Source organism: Pelodiscus sinensis, chromosome 11, assembly GCF_052426305.1.
Source record: "Pelodiscus sinensis isolate ZL-2025 chromosome 11, ASM5242630v1, whole genome shotgun sequence".
NCBI lineage: Eukaryota > Metazoa > Chordata > Testudines > Trionychidae > Pelodiscus > Pelodiscus sinensis.
The window spans coordinates 29,461,879-29,486,043 of NC_143062.1; the positions used below are offsets into that span (position 1 = coordinate 29,461,879).

At 47.4% G+C, this 24,165-nt stretch overlaps 1 protein-coding gene across 3 annotated transcripts in view; it reads right to left on the minus strand.

Moving 5' to 3' along the window:
- Positions 1-23,613, minus strand: part of SLC41A3 (solute carrier family 41 member 3) — a 39,043-nt gene extending 15,430 nt beyond the window's left edge. The window contains exons 1-5 of one of the 3 annotated variants that reach the window (XM_006131256.5): positions 23,451-23,613; positions 16,148-16,464; positions 4,567-4,674; positions 2,469-2,540; positions 1,208-1,352 (exon numbers count right to left, since the gene is read on the minus strand). In XM_006131256.5, coding sequence (XP_006131318.2) covers positions 1,208-1,352; positions 2,469-2,540; positions 4,567-4,674; positions 16,148-16,438 — 616 coding nt within the window. In that variant the 5' untranslated portion in view covers positions 16,439-16,464; positions 23,451-23,613. Of the gene's footprint in view, positions 1-1,207; positions 1,353-2,468; positions 2,541-4,566; positions 4,675-8,961; positions 10,127-16,147; positions 16,465-20,074; positions 20,345-23,450 lie in introns of those variants that run through there. The other 2 variants (XM_006131255.5, XM_006131257.5) reach the window with 2 other exon arrangements.
- Positions 23,614-24,165: the final 552 nt, after the last annotated feature.

Here is a 24,165-nt window from a genome sequence, read left to right on the forward strand (position 1 = left end):
GATTAATCTTTAACTTCTGGAGACTCCAGGGCAATCCTGGAGGATTGGCAACTGTAAAAACAAATTGCTGCCCACTCATTCACTAATAAAGATGTTACGCCACCCTCTTGTGGCAGATGTGTGAATTCCTACTCTTCCCTTTCACCAGACACTCCTTGCAATGACATCACCATGGACTGGCCTGCCAAGAATGCTGCTCTATTTATCTTCATTTCACAGATGGGGCAGACAGCTAGAGATGAGAAGTGATTTTGTCCAAGTTCAAAAAGTCAGTCAAAGACATAACCAGGAATAGAACTCAAGGGTGCAGACTTCCAGCCCCTTGCTTTAAGCACTCGATCATACTGACCTACCCTGGACTTTGCTTGAGGAAAGGGACAGCTCTGACAGCCATTTCCCATCCCTTGTCACAAGCATACACATTTCCCTAGCTGGGCATGCTCCGAGAGAGAAGTGCGAGAGAGAGAGATGCGGTGAAAGAGCAGAGCCAATTAATGGTCCAGTCATCGGGTGCAGGAGAAATCACAAAACTCAGAAATCAACAGACCACAGAGGACAAAAACAGATCACAGAGGATTGGGCTTCAGGACACAAGAACAACAGGGATTAAAAGGGACATGGAGCAGAAGAGCCCAGACAACACACCTGCAGCTCCAAGAAGGCATTCAAGAAGAGAGCAGACAACACCCATAAGAATTCTATCCAGATGTGTGCATGGATCAGGACCCCAAAAAGGACCTCAAAGTCACAGAGAAGCCCCATGACCAACTTCCTTCTGCTGGACTGATGGATGGCAGCACCTAGAGGTCAGTGCCAGGCATAGGATGATGATAATGGAGATTTTTGGACTTGCCCTGGAAATTGAAATGTTCTCTCCACAGAACAGATACAGCATGGACAACATCAGGACAAACTGGCCCCACCACACCAGCACACCTCACCGCCAATTAGGGGAGAGAGGGAAGCTCTCTCTTTCTCAATGGTGCATCGAGTCTTCTGCCTTTCTAGATGCTAATCTGTGGCAGTGATTTTAATAATCCAGTAATATTTTTGGGACGTGGCTCCCTGCCCACTGGCAGTTCCACCACAACCCCAAAATAGTTTCACATCAGCTACAGAACAGTCTCCAGATGGGAAAGGAGCAAACAGGTCATGGAGGGCAGGTGTGCATGGAAAGGGTCCAAATTACCAGGTTAACGAGACTTACCTAGGGAGAGCGCAGCTATGAATGCTGTCATCACGCTGCTCGCACACAGCACTGCAGCCTGATTCAGCTCTACATGCCCCTTGGAGAATGCTCCCAGGATGACAGCAGCTATTGCAGCCAGCAGCCCCACTACAGTGGCCTGTACCTGTTGGGCAAAAATCAGCAGGTAGGCAGTGTTCCATCTGGGGTCAGTGACCCCAAGCAGGAGAGTGTGATCTCACTGCTAACATGGCACTAACAAGACATGGAGATCATTTTGAAGCAGGAGGCTCCAAGTTATATCCCTGCTGTGAAGTTCTGGATAGGCACCCATTTTGTCATCATGGGTGTTTCAAAGGGGCAACGCAAGTGGAGCCCGGGGTCAGCTAGGGACTCCAGTTGATCACGGGCTCCCGTGGCACTGACAGCACCGCACAGCTGATCCTGTGCTTCTCTTGCACTGCTCCTTTGAAACACCACTGTGACATTTCAAAGGGGCAGCGCTGCATGGAGCTCCTTTGAAATGCCGCGGTGGGATTTCAAAGGGGCAGCACTGCATGGAGCCACGGGTCAGTTGGGGACTCTAGCTGATCCTGGGCTCCCGAGGCACTGCCCCTTTTAAACTCTGCTGCAGTGTTTCAAAGGGGCAGTGCTGCACAGTTGATCCTAGGCTCCGCTCATGCTGCCCCTTTGAAACACCACTGCAGCGTTTCAAAGGGGGCAGCGCTGCGCACTGAGGGACTCCAGCTGGGGACTCCAGCTGATCCTAGGCTCCTGCGGCATTGTCCTTTTGAAGCGTCATGGCAGCGTTTCAAAGGGGGCAGCGCAACGTGGAGCCCATGATCAGCTGGAGTCTTATTATTGTTTAACAGCACGATTAATCATAATTTATTTTTTAAATCGCTTGACAGCCCTATTCCTGGCTCAACAAAATGTAGAATCCCTATCCGCAGAAGTGCTGCCGATAGCTGAGAGAAAAGACGTGAAAGGGTGTGCAAAGGCATTGTGTAGTACAAATGCTATTAGCATGGAAGCACACCCATTATACCACTACATGCAACCTCAAGGTTAATCACAGGATTTTAATGCAGAATTGCCGGAGTCAATAGGGTTTACATAGGGGCAGATTCCATGCCACTAATAATAAATTATCTGACACAGCCAGCAGGAGATGTGTGCTCCACAGTCTAGCCCAGTATGACTTCCCAAGAGGGAACAGCCTAAAAGGGCACAGTTTAACAAAAGAAAGGAGCCTTTTCCAGCTCCTTTTGGGGTAGTTTACCTGAATCAAGGCCAAATTGCAGGTAGCCATTTTCCACTGTTCCTGGGTATCATCCATCTGTCCAGTGTTCGCCTGGAAATCAAGAGAGAAAGTGAAAGGGCTGCTGTCCCTCTGGCACTGGCAACACCCGAACATAGCAAGAGGGTTTCACTTGGACCCTCAGAAGGGGCAAGGTAAAGCCAGCATGACTACAGATGCTAGCCAGTGTCCCCAGTCCTCTTAACCTCCCCCCCTTCTCAGTAATAAGAATTCCCTTGCCCTAGCCTCTGACAGGCATCAGAATTCAGAGCTTTTCTCTTGAAGGCAGGTAGGATATCAGCAGACATGCTGGGCCAGACTTTCTAAGGCAGGTACTTGAGCTATTATGTACCATGTCTGCATGAGCAGATCCCATATGTGAGTGCCCACCGAATGCCAACATCCCAGTGCAGACTGTATGCACAAATGTGCAAATTCCACAGTGCACAGCTCAGGCACCTGCCTTTAAAATGCTGATCTACAGTGTCAGGAGCTCAGGGCTGCCATGGGACAGAAAAACCACCGTTTAGTCACTTCTTACAGGTAAGGGAGGCTGGCTCTGGCCTTTGACAGCACCCATAGATCTTTGGTACCCTCATGAGTGGTAATGTTGATGGAAACCACTGAGGGGATTGTGCTGTGCAAACAGAAGAGAAATTACACTATAACAACCTCCCCCCCCAAACAAACAAACAAACAAACAAAACCCAGCCTTCTCCCCACAAGGGAAAAAAGACCTTTCAGAATAAGACTCGTGAAGGAACAGGCTATATGCACTAAATAATCTCTTCCATTTTCAGGCTACTTAGGGAAAACCCTGAGGCAGGGAAAACCCATCTGTGCCTCTCCCTTTGAAATGGACAAGAGCCATATTTTAAAGGGAGAGCCGTGGGTGGCTCTTGTACATTTCAAAGGAAGAGGCACAGTGGGACAGTGAGTGCCCCCCTTATCGACTAATAGAGTAGTCGATGAAAATTCTATCAATTACTCAATTAGTTGATTAATTGAAATGTAAAATCCCTATGTCCAAGGGGCAGATTTGTATTATGGGCATTCCCCAAACCAACAAAAGGACTCCCAAAGGACAGGTCACGCCACTGCCAGTGGGGCTAGATCATGCCATGAGTTGCAGAAGCTACTGAAGGTGTCAAGACGCCTTGGAAAGATTAGTCTGCTTGGACAGCTCACTGCCAAGAATGGTCAGAGGACACAGTGAGGGGCAGCTCAGAAGTGCAGTTCATAGTCCATCATCGGTAGCCACTGTGCATACAGCCTATGTACTCTTTAGCCTCTCTCAAGTTTTGCAACACTCTCTGACACCGGCAGCTGGACACTCATGGATGAATTATCCTTTAAGAACTGAGCAGTTACAGAGTCAGGCACAAATCTTATTTAATACAAGATGTTTCAGGGAAGGGGAGGTATCAGCTTAGCAGGGAAAGGGATGTGGTCTCTGCTCTATATAGGGCGTGTCTAGACTACAGGGTTTCGTTGACAAAACTATACCTGCGTCTACACTACCGCCGCGTTCTGTCGACAGTACGTCAACAGAAAGCGGCAGTTTTATCGACGGTGGTAAACCTCATTCTACGAGGAATAACGCCTTTTTTCAACTGTACTCTGTTGAAGAAAGGCGCTATTGCACGCAAACTGTGCTTTTCAAAAGAGCGCGTCTAGACTCTCTGTTCAAAAAGCACCTTGCTTTGTCAACAGTACTGGTTGTAGTCTAGATGCTCTTTTTCGACAGAGGCATTGTCGACGGTACCGGTTGACAAAGCCTCTGTTGAAAAAAACCTGTAGTCTAGACGTACCCCTACACAGCGAAGAGGACGGGGTCTTTGTCTCTCTTGGTCACACACATAGTGGAATCTCTATCCCTAGAGGTTTTTAAATCCCCTCTTGACAAAGCCCTGGCTGCGATGATTTAGTTGGGGTTGGTCCTGCTTTGGGCAGGGTGCTGGACTCAATGACATCCTGAGGTTTCTTCCAGCCCATGGATTCTATGTACACATAAAAGTAGGTCCTATTGCTAAAAGGATTCCTTCCTGTTCACTCCTCCACACTCCCCCTTTACACTTACAGCAGTAGACAGTCTGGATGCTAGGGTCATTTCAAGGTTACCCTTCAAGCCAACCAGTGCAGGAACCAGGATAAAAACTTCTGTAATTGTTCGAAACACATCCCAGTGCTAAAAAGGAAAGCAACACAATGAATGTCAACCTCATCTAATGCCATTCTGCTTAGTCCATTTTGAGTGGGTGTGTGTTCCCCCCACCCTTCTGTCCTAAGCCATATGGCATACAATTCAAACAGCTGATGTGTTCCACTCCAGAGGCAGCTGTAATCTGGTGATGGGTGAAGAAATTTTCAAGTGTACAAAGTGTTCTATGATCTCTTGGGCAGAGAGGCACTATATAAATATGAGATTATTAGTAACTATTATCCAATAACGTGAATTATTAGTAATTGATATTATCCAGTGTCTCTCAACAGTCAAGACAAAAAGAAATTTTTGAACAAGATATAAAAAATACTTGTGTTTTAAGGCTTAAAACAATTTCTATTAGGAGGCAACCTTCTCGGAAGAATCTTCCCACTCTGGGTTTCTGGGAACTTCCTCGGAGACATTGTGGTGCTGTGCACTATTGAAGACCGGATGCTGACCTGGATGGACCGTGTGTCTAATGCAGTATGGCAATTCCTATGTTGGATGTTTCGATGGCTGCCTTGGAATTAAGTTACATAAAGTGGAAACTTCAAATCGTAACGTTCTTTAGGAGCTGAAAGCTCAAGTAGCTTCAATGACTGATGCAGAAATATTGTCTCTAAATACTAGAAGATTTACCTGGCAAGATTTACCTTAACTCTATGAATTTTTGTTTTTTGGAAAATAAAATGAAAATGTCCATGCTTCGTTTAAATCATTGTTCTGGGGTGGGGCGGAGAGATTCAGTGGGCAGGCTGCATTGGGGAGAAAGGACTACCTCAGCCTCTCACTGCAGCAGGTTGGGGCCAGATGAGATGCATCTTTCCATGGCACTGCAACTCCAGTGGGCACAGCTGGGGGAGAGGCGCATGTCCCCTGGGTGGGGCAGGTACAGGTTTGTCTGCCCCCTGCACTCCCTAGATAGAAAGAGGAATGCAGCAAACTGCACTTTCCCCTCACTCCCTGATGAAGGGAAACAGCCAGTAATGTTCCCCATACAAATGGGGGAGGCTGAAGGTTCAGCCCCTCCTTGCCCTTCTGAAAGGGTGCTGGGGGTGTGCGGGAAGCTCGGGGCTGGAGTAGTCCTGGAGTTGGGGGTGCCACTAGCCAGCTCCTTTCTCCTGCCTGGTGATTCTGTCTCTTCTCTGTATGGTTCTAGAAGAAGCACTCCCATTCCACACACATCCCATTCCTGTAGCCAAGAGAGGTCCTATCAGAGTGAAATGACAGACTAGACAAGCTTATCAGAATGTTCTGAAGTCTGCAGAGCTATTTTGAAACTGATCCATGTGCTGTAGCGAGAACCCATGTCAATTGCTGTGGGAAATCTGATTATGGGATAAACTGGGAGGTAAACTATCAAAGTCCCTTCCAAGCTCTCTTCCACGTGCATTGACTTTGCATTGTTGTTCAGTGGAGCCAGCCCAGAATACAAGGATCAAATTCAGCCTTGGAATAAGCGGATGCAACTTCCAATGGCACCACTGTCCTGAGATCGGTGGCCCAGCATTTCAACGGACATTAATCCAGCTGAAGACAGAGAGAGCTGCTGGTGCTCAGAACCTTTGAAAAATCAGGCCAAAGAACAGAGCCTATCTTTGGGAGCTATGGACAATAACCAGCCCACGGGCTGAATGTGGTTCACTAGGTTAGTCCCTGGTAGGCCGCTGGCACTTTATTTACCTGTGCATCCACAGGTACAGGCGCTTGCAGCTCCCATTCACCACTGATCGCTGTTCCTGGCCAATGGGATCTGCAGGATGCAGTGCAGACTGGGACGCTGCTTCCCACAGCTCCCATTGGCCAGGAATGGTAATCCACGGCAAATGGGAGCTGCAAGCAGCCGTACCTGCGGAGGTGCAGTAAATAAAGTGCTGGCAGCCTGCAATGGCTAACGCCCTGTCTACTGGCTGGTTATTGCCCACTGCTGCCAAAGATAGACCTAATTTAATACGTGAGCAAGTGATGGGTAAAACATCAATTCTTATTCTCTTGCAATGGTGACATGGATAAATAAGCTAGTGGATGTGAAGAGCAAATGTGAGAGTGGAAGGCATACTAGTCAGACAACCTGAGTGTCGTCAATTTTTATTTGATTTTAATACCTAACTCAAACACCTGAAAAACCTTTGAGGAAAAAAAAAATCTCTGTTAAAGATTCAAACACCCCTCTGCCTCTTTAACAGGTAAGAAAGCTTCCAATACACAACTGATCCTGCCAATGAGTCCTGTTTGTTTGTTTTTTTTCTGGAAGAGAGACCAGACTTGATCTTTTTAATGTACAAAAACAGGCATAACTTTACCACCTTCCACTTCACCTCCCCCAGGCTTGCTGGTTTTATACATAACTAAGAGGCTGCACTTCCTGCTCCCTACGCTTGCCAACCCCCCTCCTGCTGCCCCAGAGCACTGGGGAAGGGGGAGGCTGCATGGCTCCTGCCTCCCAGGAGCACAGGGGAGAAGGGAGGGGGAGGCTGTGCAGCTCCCAGCCCTCCCCCCAGAGCATAGGGGAAAGGGAGAGCACATGGTTCCTCCCCTGCCCCAGAGCACTGGGCAGGGAGGAGGCTGAGGGGCTCCCCCCACCCCGAGCACCAGGAAGGGGGGAGGCTGCACAGCTCTGGTGCCTCCAGAACACCGGAGAGGGGAGAAGCCGCTTGGCTCCTGCCCATTCCCCCCCCCCCCACCGCAGCACCACGGAGGAGAGAGGCTGTGAGGCTCTAGCCCCACCCCCTGCAAGTGAGGAGGTATCACAGCTTTAGCCCCCCTGAGGTGGAAGGTCATGTGGCTCCAGCCCCATGGAGTACTGGGAAGGAAGGGAGGGAGGGAGGAGGCAGCTGAGGGAGGGACTGTGGTACACAGAGTGATGTGATGATGTCACTCTGTCATTCCACAGGAAAAACGTTTTTTCTGTACAGAGAGAGAAAAGAACCTCAGGGATGGTATGTGGTCCTGCTGTGAGGGCAGGGGACTGGACTTGATGACCTTTCAAGGTCCTTTCCTGTTCTATGAGATAGCTGCCAAAATGGAAGTAGGCCTATTACTGACTTTAAAAAGTATCAATGGCACGCAGGTCGTCAATAGAAGTGAATACGTTAAATCTTGGCACGCCACTTCTGAACGGTTGCCGACCCTTGTGCTAAGTCATATTCTGTAGCACAGGGGGTGATGGTAAAGAAGGGAAGCTCCTGCAAGACTGAAAGGTAGGTCAGTGCCTTGGAGCAGAGCCTAAGCAGGTCGACTGGCAGGGCACAGCACAGCACAGGATACGCTGTTGCAATTAGCCATTCTTTCCCAGTTGCTCCTCACATCATATTCCCTTGAACCCAAAGCATTCTTCGCATCATTGTTTTCCTTGCTTGAGTGACAGAGCAAGACTTCCCCTCTCCCCCCTAAAAACAGAGCATTGCCTATACTTAGCTGACGCTGGGGTACAAGTGCCAGAGAATACTATAAACTCCAGGTTGCTCTGAGCACTTTCCGTAACAGCGGGGAGCCATCTGAAAGCAGCAGCAGCTGTGTCCACATTCTGATTTGTAAATCTACCTACATAAGATACTCAAAAAAGATCAAAATTTTGAGTTTCTAGCAGTGCCGCCAGCACAAAGGAAAGCTAGATTTTGATTTCAGACAAAGCAGTGAAAATCCAGCACAACTCTGTTGAAATCGAGGGGAGTTATTCTGAATTTATACCTAAGTAAATGGGATCAGAATGTGTCTCAGAAATGTTTAGATTTCAGTCTTATTTTCTCATTCTGTGCCTATCACCAGAGTAGCTGAGTGACTTCAAGATTAAAGACTAATCAAGGATACTAGAGGTTATTTTCAAAGAACTGAAATGATAAACTTTCTTCAAAACGTGAACACCAGTTACCCACAGCTCTCACTTGGAACTTTCTCATTGGTGATCTCTGGGGGACAGAATAAGTATCATACAATAGATGAATATGCTGTAGCATCTGTTTGATACCCATACTATAGCCTGATGAACTCTCATACACGTTGCCCCAAAATGGGTGGCTAGACAGAATAGGAGGAACTCTTCTACTGTATCTAAGGTACTGCCTGTCCAGCATCCCATCCCTAAATACAAAGCTAAACACCCAGCCTTAGTCACAGCCCTTCTAATATATTGACAAAAAGAGGATGCTCTTTAGCCCGGGCAGGACCCAACAGGAGTCATTACTAGACACACAAATTACAAATGCATACACAAGGTCACCAAAATAAACCAGACTCTTGCTACTAAGCTGCTCGATCACACATACATACTTGAACAATATCCATCAACAGGCCAGCGGCCACCATGCCCAAACCAGCCAAGAGGAATGGCAGGAAGATCTGGGAGACAATGGAGAAGGACGTCTCTGGGAGAAATCCATTAGCCGACTTCGTCAGCTTGCAGGTGAAACCTCTCAGTTTTTTCCCATGGAAGCATAGCTCCAGTTGTAGCTGGGTAACCACCATGGTCAAATGCCTTAACCCATATTCGACAGGCAAATGAAAGGAAAAAAAGCCAGGAAATCACAAAGATCACGCTCCGAGGTGTTTGCTGCACAGTCTCAAGGCACTTCTCCCCACCTTCAGCAATGACACCACAGTCCTTTGGTTTCCTCTTCCTCTCCACCTCCTCCCTTCCAGCGAACTCACAGTCAGCTTATCTTCCAAAATCAGCTTGACTTGGCTTGAGCTCAGACTGCAAGGAGCCTCATGGAAGCTCTCTCACCATGTTGCCTCCCAAAGAATTTAAGAGAGAAGCAAGGAAGATTGTTGAGATGTTTGTGGACAAATACTGATGACTGCACCCCTGCTCCAGCTTCTTCCAGCTCAGCAAAAACCAGACAGACCTGCTCCTCAGGCCATGGCATTAAAGTCTCTGCGCAAAGAGTGATGGGTCATGCAGGAATTCCTCAGTGTACTCAAAGGCACAGATGTCTTCTCTTCTTAGGTTAAATTTCTTCCCAGAACATGGGTTGCTTTTGATGCAATGGTTTAATATATAAGCTGGTGCTGAAGTAGCCCCACAATGTGGGGCATTGAACTTTTCTCCAACTCCAAGGGGTAGGGCAATTAATATCCAGGTTTTCATGTAGCTTCCCTCAAGGTCATCAAGAGCAGGAGTCCACGCCTGTTACAACCACGGCTATTTCCCAGCTCCCACCGGGAAAGGCAGCAAAGCTGTACTGGCTGTGAAAGGTTGTTTGCTCCATCTAGCCTGCTTTTTGCTCCCTTCCCCCCATCTTGTCTGTGGTGTACAAGCTCAGGAAGGAATAATCAGATTATGCCGGCTGCATCTCTGAATGATTGACTTAAAAAAATTCCACAGAACCAATCAATGAGCTTGAAAGAGGAACACTCTTATCAGCTCTCATCACGTCAACTAGCAGCTTGCTTGCAAAGGCCAAGATAAAAGTCACAGCAAGAGCTTATTTAAGGTAGCGCTATAATCTTAGTGACCATGGGAATAAAGGAAAAGTTTCCACAGCTAATACATTATGCTCTTTCACGCCGTGTCCAAAAGCTCAATGCGGCATTGCTGCAGGCTAGCTCTTGTGGCTTTGCCTCCATGCTTCCTGTTTAAAGATACATGGCCAAAATCACCACTGGCGTCAGTGTGGTTACACCCATTTATGCCAGTTAATTTGTATAATTCTTTGCAAAGATGGGCCTAAACTGTAAAGTTTGAATTTAGATCCAAACTTCTCCAAAATTAGGCAAGGTGGGTTGATGGAGAGTGTTTTGTCAGGGCTCCTCTGTGACAAGAAGGATTAATTTCAATCAGCAAAAGGAAACCTTGATTTAAATCATTGATTTTAATTGTTTTAAATGTGTACTTAGTTATTTTCTTGAAGAAAAGTTGATTCTCATTGATAGATAACTATTAAAGCATGTTGTTTTGCAACTAAATATTAGGGATGTGAAAATGTATCCATGTATCCTAGATGAGCATTTTAGGCTCACTGGTTAACCATCACAGTTACATGCAACCCCCTCCCCCTGCTACCTCTGTATCAGAGGCAGCTAGGAGGAGGGAGGTGGGAGTGGGTGCGCAAGGGGAGCTGGTTTTCAAGCTGGCTTCCCATGCGTACCAGCCCTGCTGGAGCTGCTGCTCCCCCCCACCCTCGCATTGCTGCCTCTGAATCAGAGGGGGGGAGGGAAGGGAGGCGGAATCATGTATGCATGGGGAGCCGGCTTCCATGGAGCTACCTCCCCCCTTCCACCCATGCTGCTGCCTCCCACAGAGGCTTAAAAGCCAGCTCCCACCTGCCCACCTCCCCTCATGTGCAAACGTGTAACTGCTGAACATTATATTTTGCAAAAATAATCACATTTTAATATCCCTACCAAATGTAGCCTTTATTCTAAATTTAGGGCTTCTTTCTCCTATCCAGGTACTCTATAGATCTATACACTTATTAAAGAATTATATAGTTTAATGTACAATATTACAATTCTTCATTTTGATATTTTTATTATTTTAGAAAATGGCAAATGATTAATTTCTTATTCACTAGATGGTGATTAACTTTTTTTTTTACTTGTGCTTTGTGTCAAGCCCTATTTGGATGGAATTTCAAATTCAATTAAAAATGCACAAAACAACATTTTATTTGTTTTAATTAAATAGATGTGTTGGAAACATAACACAAAGCATTTACAAAGTTTATCAAAACATGTTTTGAATTTAAAACCAAGCAATTTATTAAACAAAGGAAGTATTATCAGTAGTTAATAAACTGAATCAAGTATCTCTGATCACTGTAGCCTTCAAGATTTCAGAACTAGTATATCTCATCCTCGCACATTTATTTTTCACTTCCAATTTATGAATAAAAATTAGCAACCTTCCCTTCTTTATCAACTCTGAACAGGCTTCTTAACTTTGAATGAACGAGTCATGGAACTGAACTAGTTGTATAAACTAAAATGAAGAAAATATTCTCTCTGCTGCTGTGGAAAAGACTACTACATCAAAAGCTGGCTCAACACATAACTCTGCTTGCAGGTGCTTATCTAGTGGTTGCCACCAGTTCAGTGGTTTCTTTCAAAGTTGGCAGCAAATATTTATTACTGAATATTTTTTTTTGCACTTACTTTACATTATTTTAATAGATTATAATGTTTACATTTCAAATTAAATTTTAAATGAGTTATTCAAGTCTAAACTTGTATTTAATTTAAATTTTAAAAATCTGATTTCAATTTGAAAAGTCTTGGTATTTTTAAATCTTCTTTATACCTACCCTTCTTTGTGATAATTTGGATTACATATTAGAGTCTTGGGAGTCTAAAGGTTCTATATGAGTTATTTGCAATTACAGAGGATCTGGGCAACCTGTGGAATCTGAAATTAGATAGCAAGCTATTCACGGATCAGTTGCTGGTTTAAATTCAGCCAGCAGGTAGTGATAGAAATTGCTGTCTGTTTGGTGGCCAGTGCAAAGAGTGTGTTTGTCTCAGTCTAGTTCCTAGCATTCAAAATCAACACTGAAAAACCATCATTACTATATTTGGTACTAGACAGACTCTTAATGGGCATTCTCAGCAATGAGACTTGAGGGCACATGGGCCATGAACTCTGAACTAGTATTTGTCTTCAGAGCTAACCACACTGGCTGGAAATATGGATACTTACCCCAATCTTAGACTCGATAAATGTGTGTGTTTGTATGAATTTATGGGGTTTGGCCGTGCAAGGATCTCCCTGTAAGTGAGATAAGCCACAAAGCAAGATCCCTGACTCCGGATTCCTGATTCAGTCCTCTGCCTCTCCCAGAAATGATGCACTGCAGGGAAGCAGTACCCTCAAAGCCAATGGGATTTTTGTCTCCAACAGCAGCACATGGTGGCTGTCAGGAAGCAAAGAAGGGAGGTCATTTCAAACCTCCCTGTTGGAGGAGAGCTCAAAGGGACAGGAACAAGGAAGACTAAACAAAGACGCTCTCTCCAATGCCCACAAAATGGGACTCATGAAACAGTCTGCTACCCACCAACAACTTCAAGGTAACAGGATGAAGTTCCATCCAAGATCTTCAAGTGAGTAATAAATGCAGAGCTAGTTCTAGGTAGCAACCTCACAATTTCTGGGGATTGATACCATGTAAGCAGATAATCTATATGCCCAGTCCTAAAAAGTCTCATTCACAGGCAAAAGCATTAGTATAAGGAAAGTATCAGACTGTTTGAAAGACCCAGGTGCCATGAAGGGACATACAGTAAAACTCCGATGGTCCGGCATCTGACAGTCCGGCACTCTTGATGGTCCGGCACCATCAGGAATCCGGAAGTGCTCCGGGCAGCCGGACCATTGGAGCTGCTCTGCCCCCAGCTTCCCCATTCAGCCGCTGCTAAAACTGACCAGCGGCTGACTCCAGGAAGCCCAGGGCAGAGCAGCTTTGCCTCGGGCTTCCTGGAGTCAGCCTCTGATCAGTATCAGCACTGTCTGACTTGGGGACACCTGAGGCAGAGCAGCTGGGGTGCTGCCGGGTTGGTCCAGTAGCGCCGAGGAACGGCGTTGCGGGACCAACCCAGCAGCACCCCAGCTGCTCTGCCCCAGGTGTCCCCAAGAGCAGCTAGGGTGCTGCCCCGTTGGTTTCGCCGACCAAGGGTCGGCGCTACCAGACCAACCCTGCAGCACTCCAGCTGCTCTGCCCCAGGCGTCTCCGATTCAGCCGCTGCTGGTCAGTTTCAGCAGCGGCTGAATCAGGGACGCCTGGGGCAGAGCCGGACTAATGGAAGGGGGGCTCTGAGGTGGCATCCCCCCCACTCCTGACCCCTCATAGCCCCCCCCTTCTGATAGTCGGGCATATCTGATAATCCGGCACCCCCTGGGTCCCAAAGGTGCCGGATTATCGGAAGTTTACTGTAATAACTAATATGTCTTGTACTAAAGCTTTGGCAAGCTGGGGTGAATGAGTTTAGCTCTCTCTGTCACGCTCCAATACTAAGTAAGCACCATAAAAATCATTCAGCTGTCAAACTGACAGGCAGAAAACATACTTAACTTAGGTGACCTATGTTTGCACGGTGGCTTTTTTTTTCCATTGTACATTTAAGGAACCTCTTATAGAGAGTCATATATTCAGAGCCTCACCCCTTCCATCACAAATTGTCCCACGGGTAATATTTTGTTTAGACTAAATTCTTTGTGAGCAGGAAAACACTTATGATTATGTGCCTGGCCAGCATCTGGCACACTGGGGCTCTTACCCCTGCCTGGGGTCCCTAATGAATAACTTTCAATAAGAAAATCAGTATCACTAAAAGGAGCACAGGCAAAGACATAAGATGCTAAAGAACAAAATTTAAAATACATTTTGTTTGAATGTGACTACAGAACGTGGTAGCACAAGGTGTCCCCAACGCATTAAAAGTTAATACCACCATGGCTGACCACCTCCCTGCCCTCTATGTTCCAATAACTACACAGCAGGGCTGGTAAGCACCAATGGGATCCACAAATAAGAACAGTAATAATTCTGCTAGTTCACTGCCAGCCTGAGGTGAAATATTTCAATTTCATATTTTAATTTATGTATCTCCCTCACTTTATTTGAGCAGTGACAAAAAGGAGAGGAGTGAGAGTTTACCACAGCATGGGTTGGCTGAAGACACCATGAGTGAGCAGGGGAGGAGGCCAGAAGAAGGAGCACCAGGAAATGCAGAGTTCCTGTTCACTCAGAAGAAGCAGCACCAACTGCTTTGGGATGGGACAAGCTGGCAGGGTGGCAGAAAAGGAAGGAAAAGTCCAAGCAGCAGCGAGTCTCACTGTGTGTGTGTGTGTGTGGGGGGGGGAATAAGAAGAGCCACACATTGCTGTGGGTTGTGCACATTTCTCGGGACTCCCAGGGTACGTTTAAACTACGTTCTATTTTCGAAAGAGGATATGCAATTTCTGATCTCGCTTTTGAAAGTGGAGTTTTTGAAAGTGAAAGTAGTCTGGACGTGATTTTTTGGGGGAAAAATAAACCATTCGAAAAAACTGCGTAAGCATTATTTAAGGAAGTGCGGTTTTTTTGAAAAAGGGTTTTTTCCCCCCAAAAAATGCGTCCAGACTATTTTCACTTTCGAAAGATCTGCTTTCAAAACTGAGATTGGAAGAAAATAGGCAAATTCCCTCTTTCGAAAATAGAGCGTAGTCTAGACATAGCCCCAGGGGTAGCAGCTGGAGTGCTCGTCTTTCCACAAGTGAGTTTGCACTGGGCTGATTTCCTCCCTGACTGGTTGGGAACTTGGCACGAGTGGGAAGGGTCTCATATAGTTCTCGTGTAATTTCTATTGGATAGGGATTCATTTCACTTCCTATTCTAAGCTACAGAGTGACATTGCTGGGAAACTATTTAACAACTGGCAAGTTTTGCCCCAGAAGTGACCACTTTTTAGGAAACACTTCACCCACCAATGTCTATACAATTTGTGAAATGGTTGTGTGAACACTGGGATAAAAGATTATTTATACTAAACATCAGTTATTAATAAACAGGAAAAATCAAGAGAAATTAAAAGTTAAAAAGCAAACTGTACTGTCTACATAGTAAAGTTTCATTAAGGGGCGAACAAAACCAAGATCAGGAAGGACATTCGAAATGAAGAGACCCTCTGCTGAGCTACGGTGCCTTCTGTTTTAGGAGGGTTCTTACAAGAGTAGCTAACGTGTGCTGCCATATTTGGTAAATGAAGAATACCATGCCAGACTTAAGCGGCAATGTCCTCTGCTTCTAAGTCCTAGTTGATCTCCTTAAACCACAAGAGCAATCGAGGGGCTGAAGGGAAATAATTCCAACTCTGTGAAAGTTGTCAATATCAGCACCAGGCTTTCAGTGTCACCATATCAGATAATTAAGGGACACACTGACCTGATAGACTGCTAGTCAAATACACAGGGAGGAAAACAGGAATGCAAAGTTGAAAGAACATTACTCATTAGTAATAACACATTGTGACCTCTTGCCTATATTACTGACATGAACTGTAATTCTAAATGTAAAATGCCTAAAATCAGTTCTTAGGGACTGTTAAGTTGTGATTAAACTCACAGAAAACATGTTGCAAAGGCTGGAAAGAGACCCATGTCATCCATTAGAAGGCCTTAGAAACAACACGGAGAGCAACTTGGTGCTGAGTGCAGTCTGCTGAGCACCAAGAGCACTGGGGAGAGCTCTGGGGCTTGGAAGCAACAGAGTGATGCTTTTAGACTCCATGAGAGGTGCATGAAAAGGGCCTCCCCTAACAGAAACCAGAACACTGTTTCAAAGCAGCTGTGAAACACCGCTTCAAATTTGGGGGTTGGAGAGGAAATGAACATCCAAAAATGAAGTGAGACCTCCTCTCCCACAGTCATCCAACCTGCTGTAACCCTTTCACTTGTGCATAACCAGCAAGGGAGAAAAGGCAGGACCTCTGAAGCCTGGGAACACCATACCCCACACACTCCTACAGAGGACATTTTAACCCTTACCTGAACATAGTCCAAAACCATCCCAGCCAACACCATGCCAAGCCCTGCTAACAGGTAGGGCAGGAGCACCTGTAGGGCAATTGCAATAGCCGATTCTTCCTGCAGCTTTGCCATGGGTACTTTCCCCTCGGCTGGCTGCTTCTGCTGTGAGACCAAAGGGACATCCTCTGCTTCCTGGCTGCCAAGTCTGCTGTCTTTGTGTTTACCCTTGCTCTTTGCTTTGTGCCTGGATTGCTCTCCATTTTTCGTCCTGCCCTCCTTCCTCCGCTGCCGAACTTCCTCCTCTTTCATTTTGATCCTCTCAAATCAATGGCTTTCTAAAGATGCAAGGAAAGAAACAGGCTAAAGTGAGAGGTGATAAAAGGGAGCAGCTCATAAACTTTTTTTTTTTTAAGAGGTGCCCTTTTTTTTATTCATCCCCATGGTTACCACCATCCAATCATGGTTACCCCCATCCCATCAGCTTTAAAGTAAAATGAACCTAGTTCTCCAAGAAATGGCACAGATTACTAGTTGCTCCAAGTATTGGTCCTTAGACTTTCACTTATCCTCTCATTGCAGGCTACTAGCTCTCCTCTCCATAATCCTAGCACCCCGCTTTAGCATGGGTTCATGCCACACTGCCATGCATTCCAGCAGTCACTCAGGAAAAGGCCAGGAACTCTAAGGAGACGGCATTCCAGTGCAGTAGCTAAGGATGTGATCGCTTCTAGCACGCCATGAGCCTCCAATGATTCCAAAGGGGGAATCAGACTTGGTCATTTGTAGGCTCAGGACCTTACCTGGTATAGGAAATTGACATTCTATCCAGTAGGGGGCAGCAATGCTGATGCCAGCCCATTGGAGACCCCAAGCATGAATATTTTGTGATCCCTCCCCACAACACATACTAATAATTAATAGGGGAGCCTTGACCTATACAGGGCCCTAAGCAATTGGTTACCCTGCTTATGGGGGCAGGGTAGTTCAGAGCAAACATATATTATAGCAAATAGTCACTCATTAGTTGACGAGCTGATATTTATTTGACCATCCCTCAGCTCTACATTATACTCTTCTCTCACAACTATCCAAAACATACACATATGGGGACCTCAAAGATATTTCTGTCTCAAAGCATCTACTATGAGTAACAATGGTGCCATATAAGTAGTAAATAATAGTGCCATGTGGCACACATTTGATGTCTCGGTCCATGGCCACATGCCAATGTCAAAATTGGCCCTACTAGATCCCATGCTGGTAGGCTCATTATAGAGGCTATGGAGAATGGACTCCCAAACTCATAGGTCTGACTCAGTACTTAGTCACTGGCTGGCTGATGTTTTGTGATCTGTGGCTAAGAGAGCACTGTGGATCTAATGCATTTTAGATGCAGGCCTTAGATAGATGCATCCTAACCCTCCTTTCCTCTAACCTTACTTTCAGCTTGGCAAACATCTGGAGAGTCACAGAGTTAAAGGCCAGAAGTTAGGGATGTCAACATGTAGACAACTACGCGATTAACCAATAAGACTAAGCATATCAGTTAATCCTGTTGACTACGTGCATTCCCTACCCCTTGCTGCCTCTGTATCAGAGGCAGCAAGGGGGGAGGTGGGAGCCGATGCCTGGGGGGAATCTGATTTTAAGCTGACTCCCCATGAGCTCTGATAGAAAGGCAGCAGCATGGACTCCCAGGGGGCTTATAGAGGAGTGGGGCCAGGAGCTCACTTGCTGCTGGCCCCACCTCTGGGTGCTACTGAATAGTCATGTAACTGCTAATATTGGATGTGGTCACAAGACTATTCAATTATATTCTATCTAGCATCCCTACTAGAAGCTTTGGAAAACCAGACCATCTAGTCAGCAGGTGCCCAAACTTTTCCTCTCATACACCCCCTTACCAATAATGAAATGTGTCTGTGCCTCCCCTGTATACTGCAAGCCACCAACACCATCCAACTCCCTTGCCGAGAACCCAGCAAATGAGATCAGACTAAAGATGTGATTCTTATACCACACGGCTATGGCCCATCTGACATCTTCAGGGCCATACAGGTAGTACTGGACAAGGCTCACAATGGCAAATAAAAAACAGGACTATGTAGCTACACCAGACTAACATGGCTATATTTCTATCACTATTCTAACGGCAAATAGGTTGAGAACCACTGGACCAAAGCATTACAGCCCACAGAAAGCAGTGTGTGTGGAGGGGAGGGGAGAGGCTACACATACTTTGGGGTAGCTAATACAGCTGTGGAAAACAGCTGGAGCTGTCCCTAGAAGTTTTGGTGCCCTACACAGTCCCCTGTGAGGGGAAGAGAGTGGCCTTTCTGTGTGTATGTGGGGAATGCTCAAGGCTGCAGGGATAGAAGCTATGGGGACCAGGCCCAAAGATGAAGGGGCAGGGGAGGGAGGCAGCAAGGGTCGGGCCACCCTCATACTGAGTGCTGGGTGTTGGGAAGTGGAGCAACACAACCCCAGCCCATTCTGCTTCCCTGGCTCCTAGTTGCACTGCTGGGGTGGGGCTTGGGGTGGGATGCCCCTGGACTCACCAGCTGTGAGAAGCAGAGCGATGCGGCTGGGAGCCAGTGGAGCAGACTAGGATCAGGTCACTCTGCCTCCCTCTCTGCCACTGAGCGCAGGGGCGGACCTGACCCTTGTTGCTGTGGCCAGGCCCCCTGCTAGACCCCAGGATCCAGTGCTCAGGAGTGGGGACTTCAGGGACAAGAAGGAGTGGGGACAGTGCCAGGCAGAGCAGGGACAGATTCTAGGGGAACAAATGGAGTGTGGGTAGAACAAGGGAGGAGTAAGGTGGGGAGAGTCCCAGGCCCAGCACCCTCCTAGGGCCAGACCTGATGGACACAGGCAGAACCGCCCCACATGTAGGGGCAGGGGCAGATGACTGTTTTGCGGGGCCCCGGGCAGCATAATTCCATGGGCCCCCCCCATTTGCCACGGCGCATGTGCAGTGACGGCAAGTGCATGCGCAGCAGCGCCACGGCGCATGCGCGGGGCTTTCTGAAGCACGGGGCCCGGGGCGGCCGCCCCATTCACCCTGCCGTATATCCGCCCCTGTGTAGGGATATAAAATCCGTTTAATCAGTTAACTAGTTCAACATTCCGTTTCACTGGCTAACTGATTCAGTGGCATCCCACAGACAGGGGAGCCCGGCAAGGCTGGAGCAGCCCCAGAGCTGCCAGTTCCTAGCCCCAGTCTGTGGTGCAGTGGGCCTGGCCAGACTGGAGCAGGCCGTCGCCCACGGGGAGGCTGCTCCCCGACAGTGGTTACCAAGTAACCAGTTACCCATTCACATCTCTACCCTTATGGAGCATGCAGCTGCCTAGGGCACCACAAACAGTGGGGAAATTGGGGGCCCCAAATTTTGAGGTACCCTGTGTGGCTGCATAATTTGTGTAGTAGCAGGGACTGCTTTGGACACCGCTGAACCCAGGGGTGTTGGATCAGTCTGTACAGTGGGAGTGCTGGGAGCCATTGATCCAACCTGCAAGCCAGCAGTGGGCAAATACCAGCTCCCGGGCCAGATCCAGTTTGCCAGGGTTAGTCCCTGGCGGGTTGGTGTATTTACCTGAGCCACAGGAGGTAAAGCCGTGCAAACGAGCAACTGCAGCTTCCAGTCCGCCCGCTTCCCACAAAGCTCCCATTGGCCGGGAACAGCAATTCGCAGCCAATGGTCACTACAAGCACCTGCCCTTTCAGAGACGCAGGTAAACACAGCGGAGGGGGCCTGCCAGGGGCTAACCCTGCCCAACCCTGCTGTAAACCCTGCACAGGATGGAAACCACTTCAAGCCAGTGGGTGCAGCTCCCCCACACTCCCGGTTCCAGCACCCTGGAGCAAACAGCTGCGGGAAGAAATGTCCCTCGCACCCCCCCCCCCCCCAGCAGGAGTCCCTGACACCCCCAGTCTCAGGCACTCACCCGGCTCTTTGTCCTCGCCCAGCAGGCCTCTCTCTAGCTCCCCGCCCTCCCCGCGAGGAGGGGGGCATCGCGCATCTGGACAATAAGCGAACGAAGAAGGCGAGGGCGCCACATCTGGAGCCGGGCTCCGAGCAGCGGCGGGAGCTGGAGCCCGGGCTTTACCGCCGCCCGACGGGTACTTTGCAGCAGGAAACGCCGCAGCGGGACAGGCGGAGCGGAGAAGCCAGCGGCAGCAGGGCCCGGGGAAGCCCTGCCCCGCCTCTGCCGAGGGGCGGGCAGTGAGTGACAGGCAGGGGGCAAGGAAGCCCCGGGAGCGCTGCTGTCTGCAAGGGGCCACAATTGCTGCCAGCTGCCACTGGCCTGTCTGCAGCCGTCATTGCAGGCTACGGCCCTGGTAGCATCTACAAATCTAGTGCAAGCTGCCCCTCCCCCAATCTTCTGCACCCCTCACTGCAGGCCAGGGCACTAGTAGCAACAGACCTCGTCCTCACACCCCCCCCCCCCATCTTCTGCAGCAGTGCAACTTCTGCAGCGGATCCAAGGGATGTAAAGTGTTAAGGGCTTAACCTTAATCCGTGAGGCTCCCTGGTTAAGGTTAACTTCTGGAGCTCCCAGGATGAGCAGGGGCTGCGACGACACGGACTTCACCTGTCAGGCTGGAGCAATCCCTGCTCATCCCCCACACACACTTCAATTGGTTATCTGGTTAAACAATATGTTTAACTGGTTAGCCAATTAAACAGGGTTTTACACCCCTAGTGGATACTAGGGATGTAAGTGACTAGTCAACTACCAAATAAACAAATGCTTACCTGGTAACTGAGTAGTGACTCAACTAGTTGCTTCCCCCCTTTTCTGCCTCTAGCAGGGTATGTCTACACTACCCCGCTAGCTCGAACTAGCGGGGTAATGTATGCATACCGAACTTGCTAATGAAGCCCGGGATTTGAATTTCCCGGGCTTCATTAGCATAAAGCCGGCGCCGCCATTTTTAAAAGCCGGCTAGTGCGAACCCCGTGCCGCGCGGCTACACGCGGCACGGGCTAGATAGTTCGAACTAGCTAGCTATTCCGAACTATCTGTACGCCTCGTTCCACGAGGAATAGCTAGCTAGTTCGAACTATCTAGCCCGTGTCGCGTGTAGCCACGCGGCACGGGGTTCGCACTAGCCGGCTTTTAAAAATGGCGGCGCCGGCTTTATGCTAATGAAGCCCGGGAAATTCAAATCCCGGGCTTCATTAGCAAGTTCGGTATGCATACATTACCCCGCTAGTTCGAACTAGCGGGGTAGTGTAGACATACCCGCAGAGAGATGCAGCAAGAGGGTGGAAGAAGCAGGAGCTGGTGCTGAGGGGAGATGGCTTAAAAGCCGGTTCCCCCAGCACGGTCTCAGGGGGACAAAAGAGGAAAAGGTGTAGCAGGGGACCAGCCCAAGCTGGGAATCAGCTGATTCCCAATCTTGCATCTGGTACCAGATGCGGCATCTCTGCTTTTTAAATGTATTAAGAGCCTGATGGCTCTTAATACATTTAAAAGTCATAGCTGCAGTGGGTGGCTCTGCAGGCCTCACCCCGCCCCCCATCAACCAATTGAGTAATCGATGGAAATTCCATTGACTACTCAATTAGCTGATTACCTGCAATTTAACATCCCTAGTGGATGCTGCTACACCACAATGCACATCGTTCCCAGACCCCACTTCCACTCTCTGCAGCTCAACTCCCAGCTAGGTGTTAGTCTATACACTGCCAGCAATGTACAGCCTCTGCCCCTGGCTCCGCAAAACTGAGTGCATAAATGTAAGTGCTCCAAAACAACGCCAGGACAGCTGAGTAAGAGAGGCCCAATTTCTCACCTTCAACTTCCACTATCAGGGATGTGACCTGCAGAGGCCCAGCACTTAAAAATCAGGCTGTCTTCATTTCATTAACAAAGGGCAGGTCTACACTTAAAACAATGTTATAGAAATGTTAAAGTCAGTTGTAGACAACCTGTGGCCTACAGCCCTCAGGACAAACTGCTGATATTCTATTCTGGTATGGCAGCTATTATTAATTGATTGTTAATCACTAAGGGTACGTCTAGACTACATGCCTCTGGCGACAGAGGCATGTAGATTAGGCTACCCGACAGAGTAGGAATAAGACCCTCCGGAAAAGGGCACTTTTTCCGGAGGATCGGGGCCAGTCTAGACGCTCTTTTCCGGCTTTTTTAAAAGCCGGAAAAAAGCGGCGGACATTTTTATTTAAATGCCGCGGGGGATATTTAAATCCCCCGCGGATTTCCCTACGACGACTAGTGAAATTTACATGCCCCTTCCGGAAAAGGGGCCAGTGTAGACGTAGCCACAGTGTTTACCTAGTTATTTTTTAATATAAGCGCTAGCACATTTACACATACAACAGTCATTCATGAGCTGGACCCAGGCCTGTCTTTCCTCAACAGTAACACTTCTCAAGAGACTGCCCACTGGCTCTGTAGATTCCTAAAGCACAGTAAATTGATAAGCATAATAAGAGCTACAAGACTTTCTGTGCCTCAGTTCTCCATCGGTGGCATGAAAATAATAGCGCTTCCCTACCACACAGAGCTGCTGTGAGAATAAAGATAGTCTTTTGTGAGCTGCTCAGGTACTACCATAATGGGGGTAATATAAGGACCTACGATAGGTAACAAAAATAGATAGTAGATAATCTCCATTAAACACAGGCTTTGGCCAAGTGCAATCAAAAAAGCAATGCGGCAGTTCCTAAAGTTTCTTTCATCCAAATCATTTCTTCAGACTGTAGTTTCAAAGGGATTTTTCCCCCTTAGGAAAGTAAAACAGTTGGATATCAAGAATAAACTTCCAGACAGAAAAATCTATTACATTGTGAAAGTCTTCTCAAAGGCAGTAATCAAAGCCACATTCTCATTTAAAACAAGACTGGACAAAGCACTGGAAAATATACTGAAGGCCACAATCGTGTAGCTAAGCCTTTGGTGAAGAATTATATGGGATCTCACAGAACTTTTCTTTCCCACAATTCCATAATTCTATAATGGGTGCTATTAGTACTTGCTAAAACTTCCAGCACTGACCTGAGTGAATGAGAGACTGCAGTTGCGAGGGGAACAAAGTCATTTCTTCATTTTTTAAAAGTATTTACACACCTAATGTTTAAAGTTTCCTGGGTGAAATCCTGGCACCACTAACTTCAATCAGGCAGGTTTTCTCCCCTTGATATTTGTTTTAACACGCCACAGATATGTTTTTACTACTCGTGGCTTATAAGCCCACAAATCCCATTAAGCATTTTTAATCATTACACTCATGTAAACCGATTGAACCATGTAGCTCAAATTTTCAAAATACTTAAGGATTTAGAATCATTACCTCAGCGTCAGAACTGTGTTGCACATGAGCGAAATCCGTCCTGGAGGCTATACTGTTATGCTAAAGGTTTTATAAGGACAGAATGGTGTCTCGAGGCCTCCAAGCCCATGGTTTGAGCAGAGTAGAGTTGAGTGCGGTGAGCCTTTGCAACTGACAGTAACAAAATCCTGCAGCTGCTTGTGTGCCGGGACCATGCATTACTTCTCAACGTCATTTCTAAAATGACCAGGCTTAAATTTCAGCTTACAGAGCATTATTGTGAGCCTTATCTTCATAAGTGAGGCCTCCCTTATAGTGGCCAGAAGAGGGGGGTTTTCCCCCCAGGGAAGGTTGGGGAATGAGGTATCAGTTAAAAATAGTGGCCTAGACAAGACATTTTAAGACTTCTAGCTCTTCTTATGCTATTAATTTACAGCTGAGCCTGAAAAAGCTAAAGAGCAAGTGGAGAGTATCTGGAGGGCTGTGTCTAGACTGGCAAGTTTTTCCCCAAAATCATCTGCTTTTGCAGAAAAACTTGCCAGCTGTCTACACTGGCTGCTTGAATTTCTGGAAAAGCACTGACGATCTCTCGTAAAATCATCAGTGCTTTTCCGGAAAAACTATGCTGCTCCCATTTGGGCAAAAGTCTTTTTCCAAAAGACTTTTGCGCAAAAGGGCCAGTGTAGACAGCATAGTACTGTTTTCTGCAGAAAAGCTCCGATCGTGAAAAAGGCGA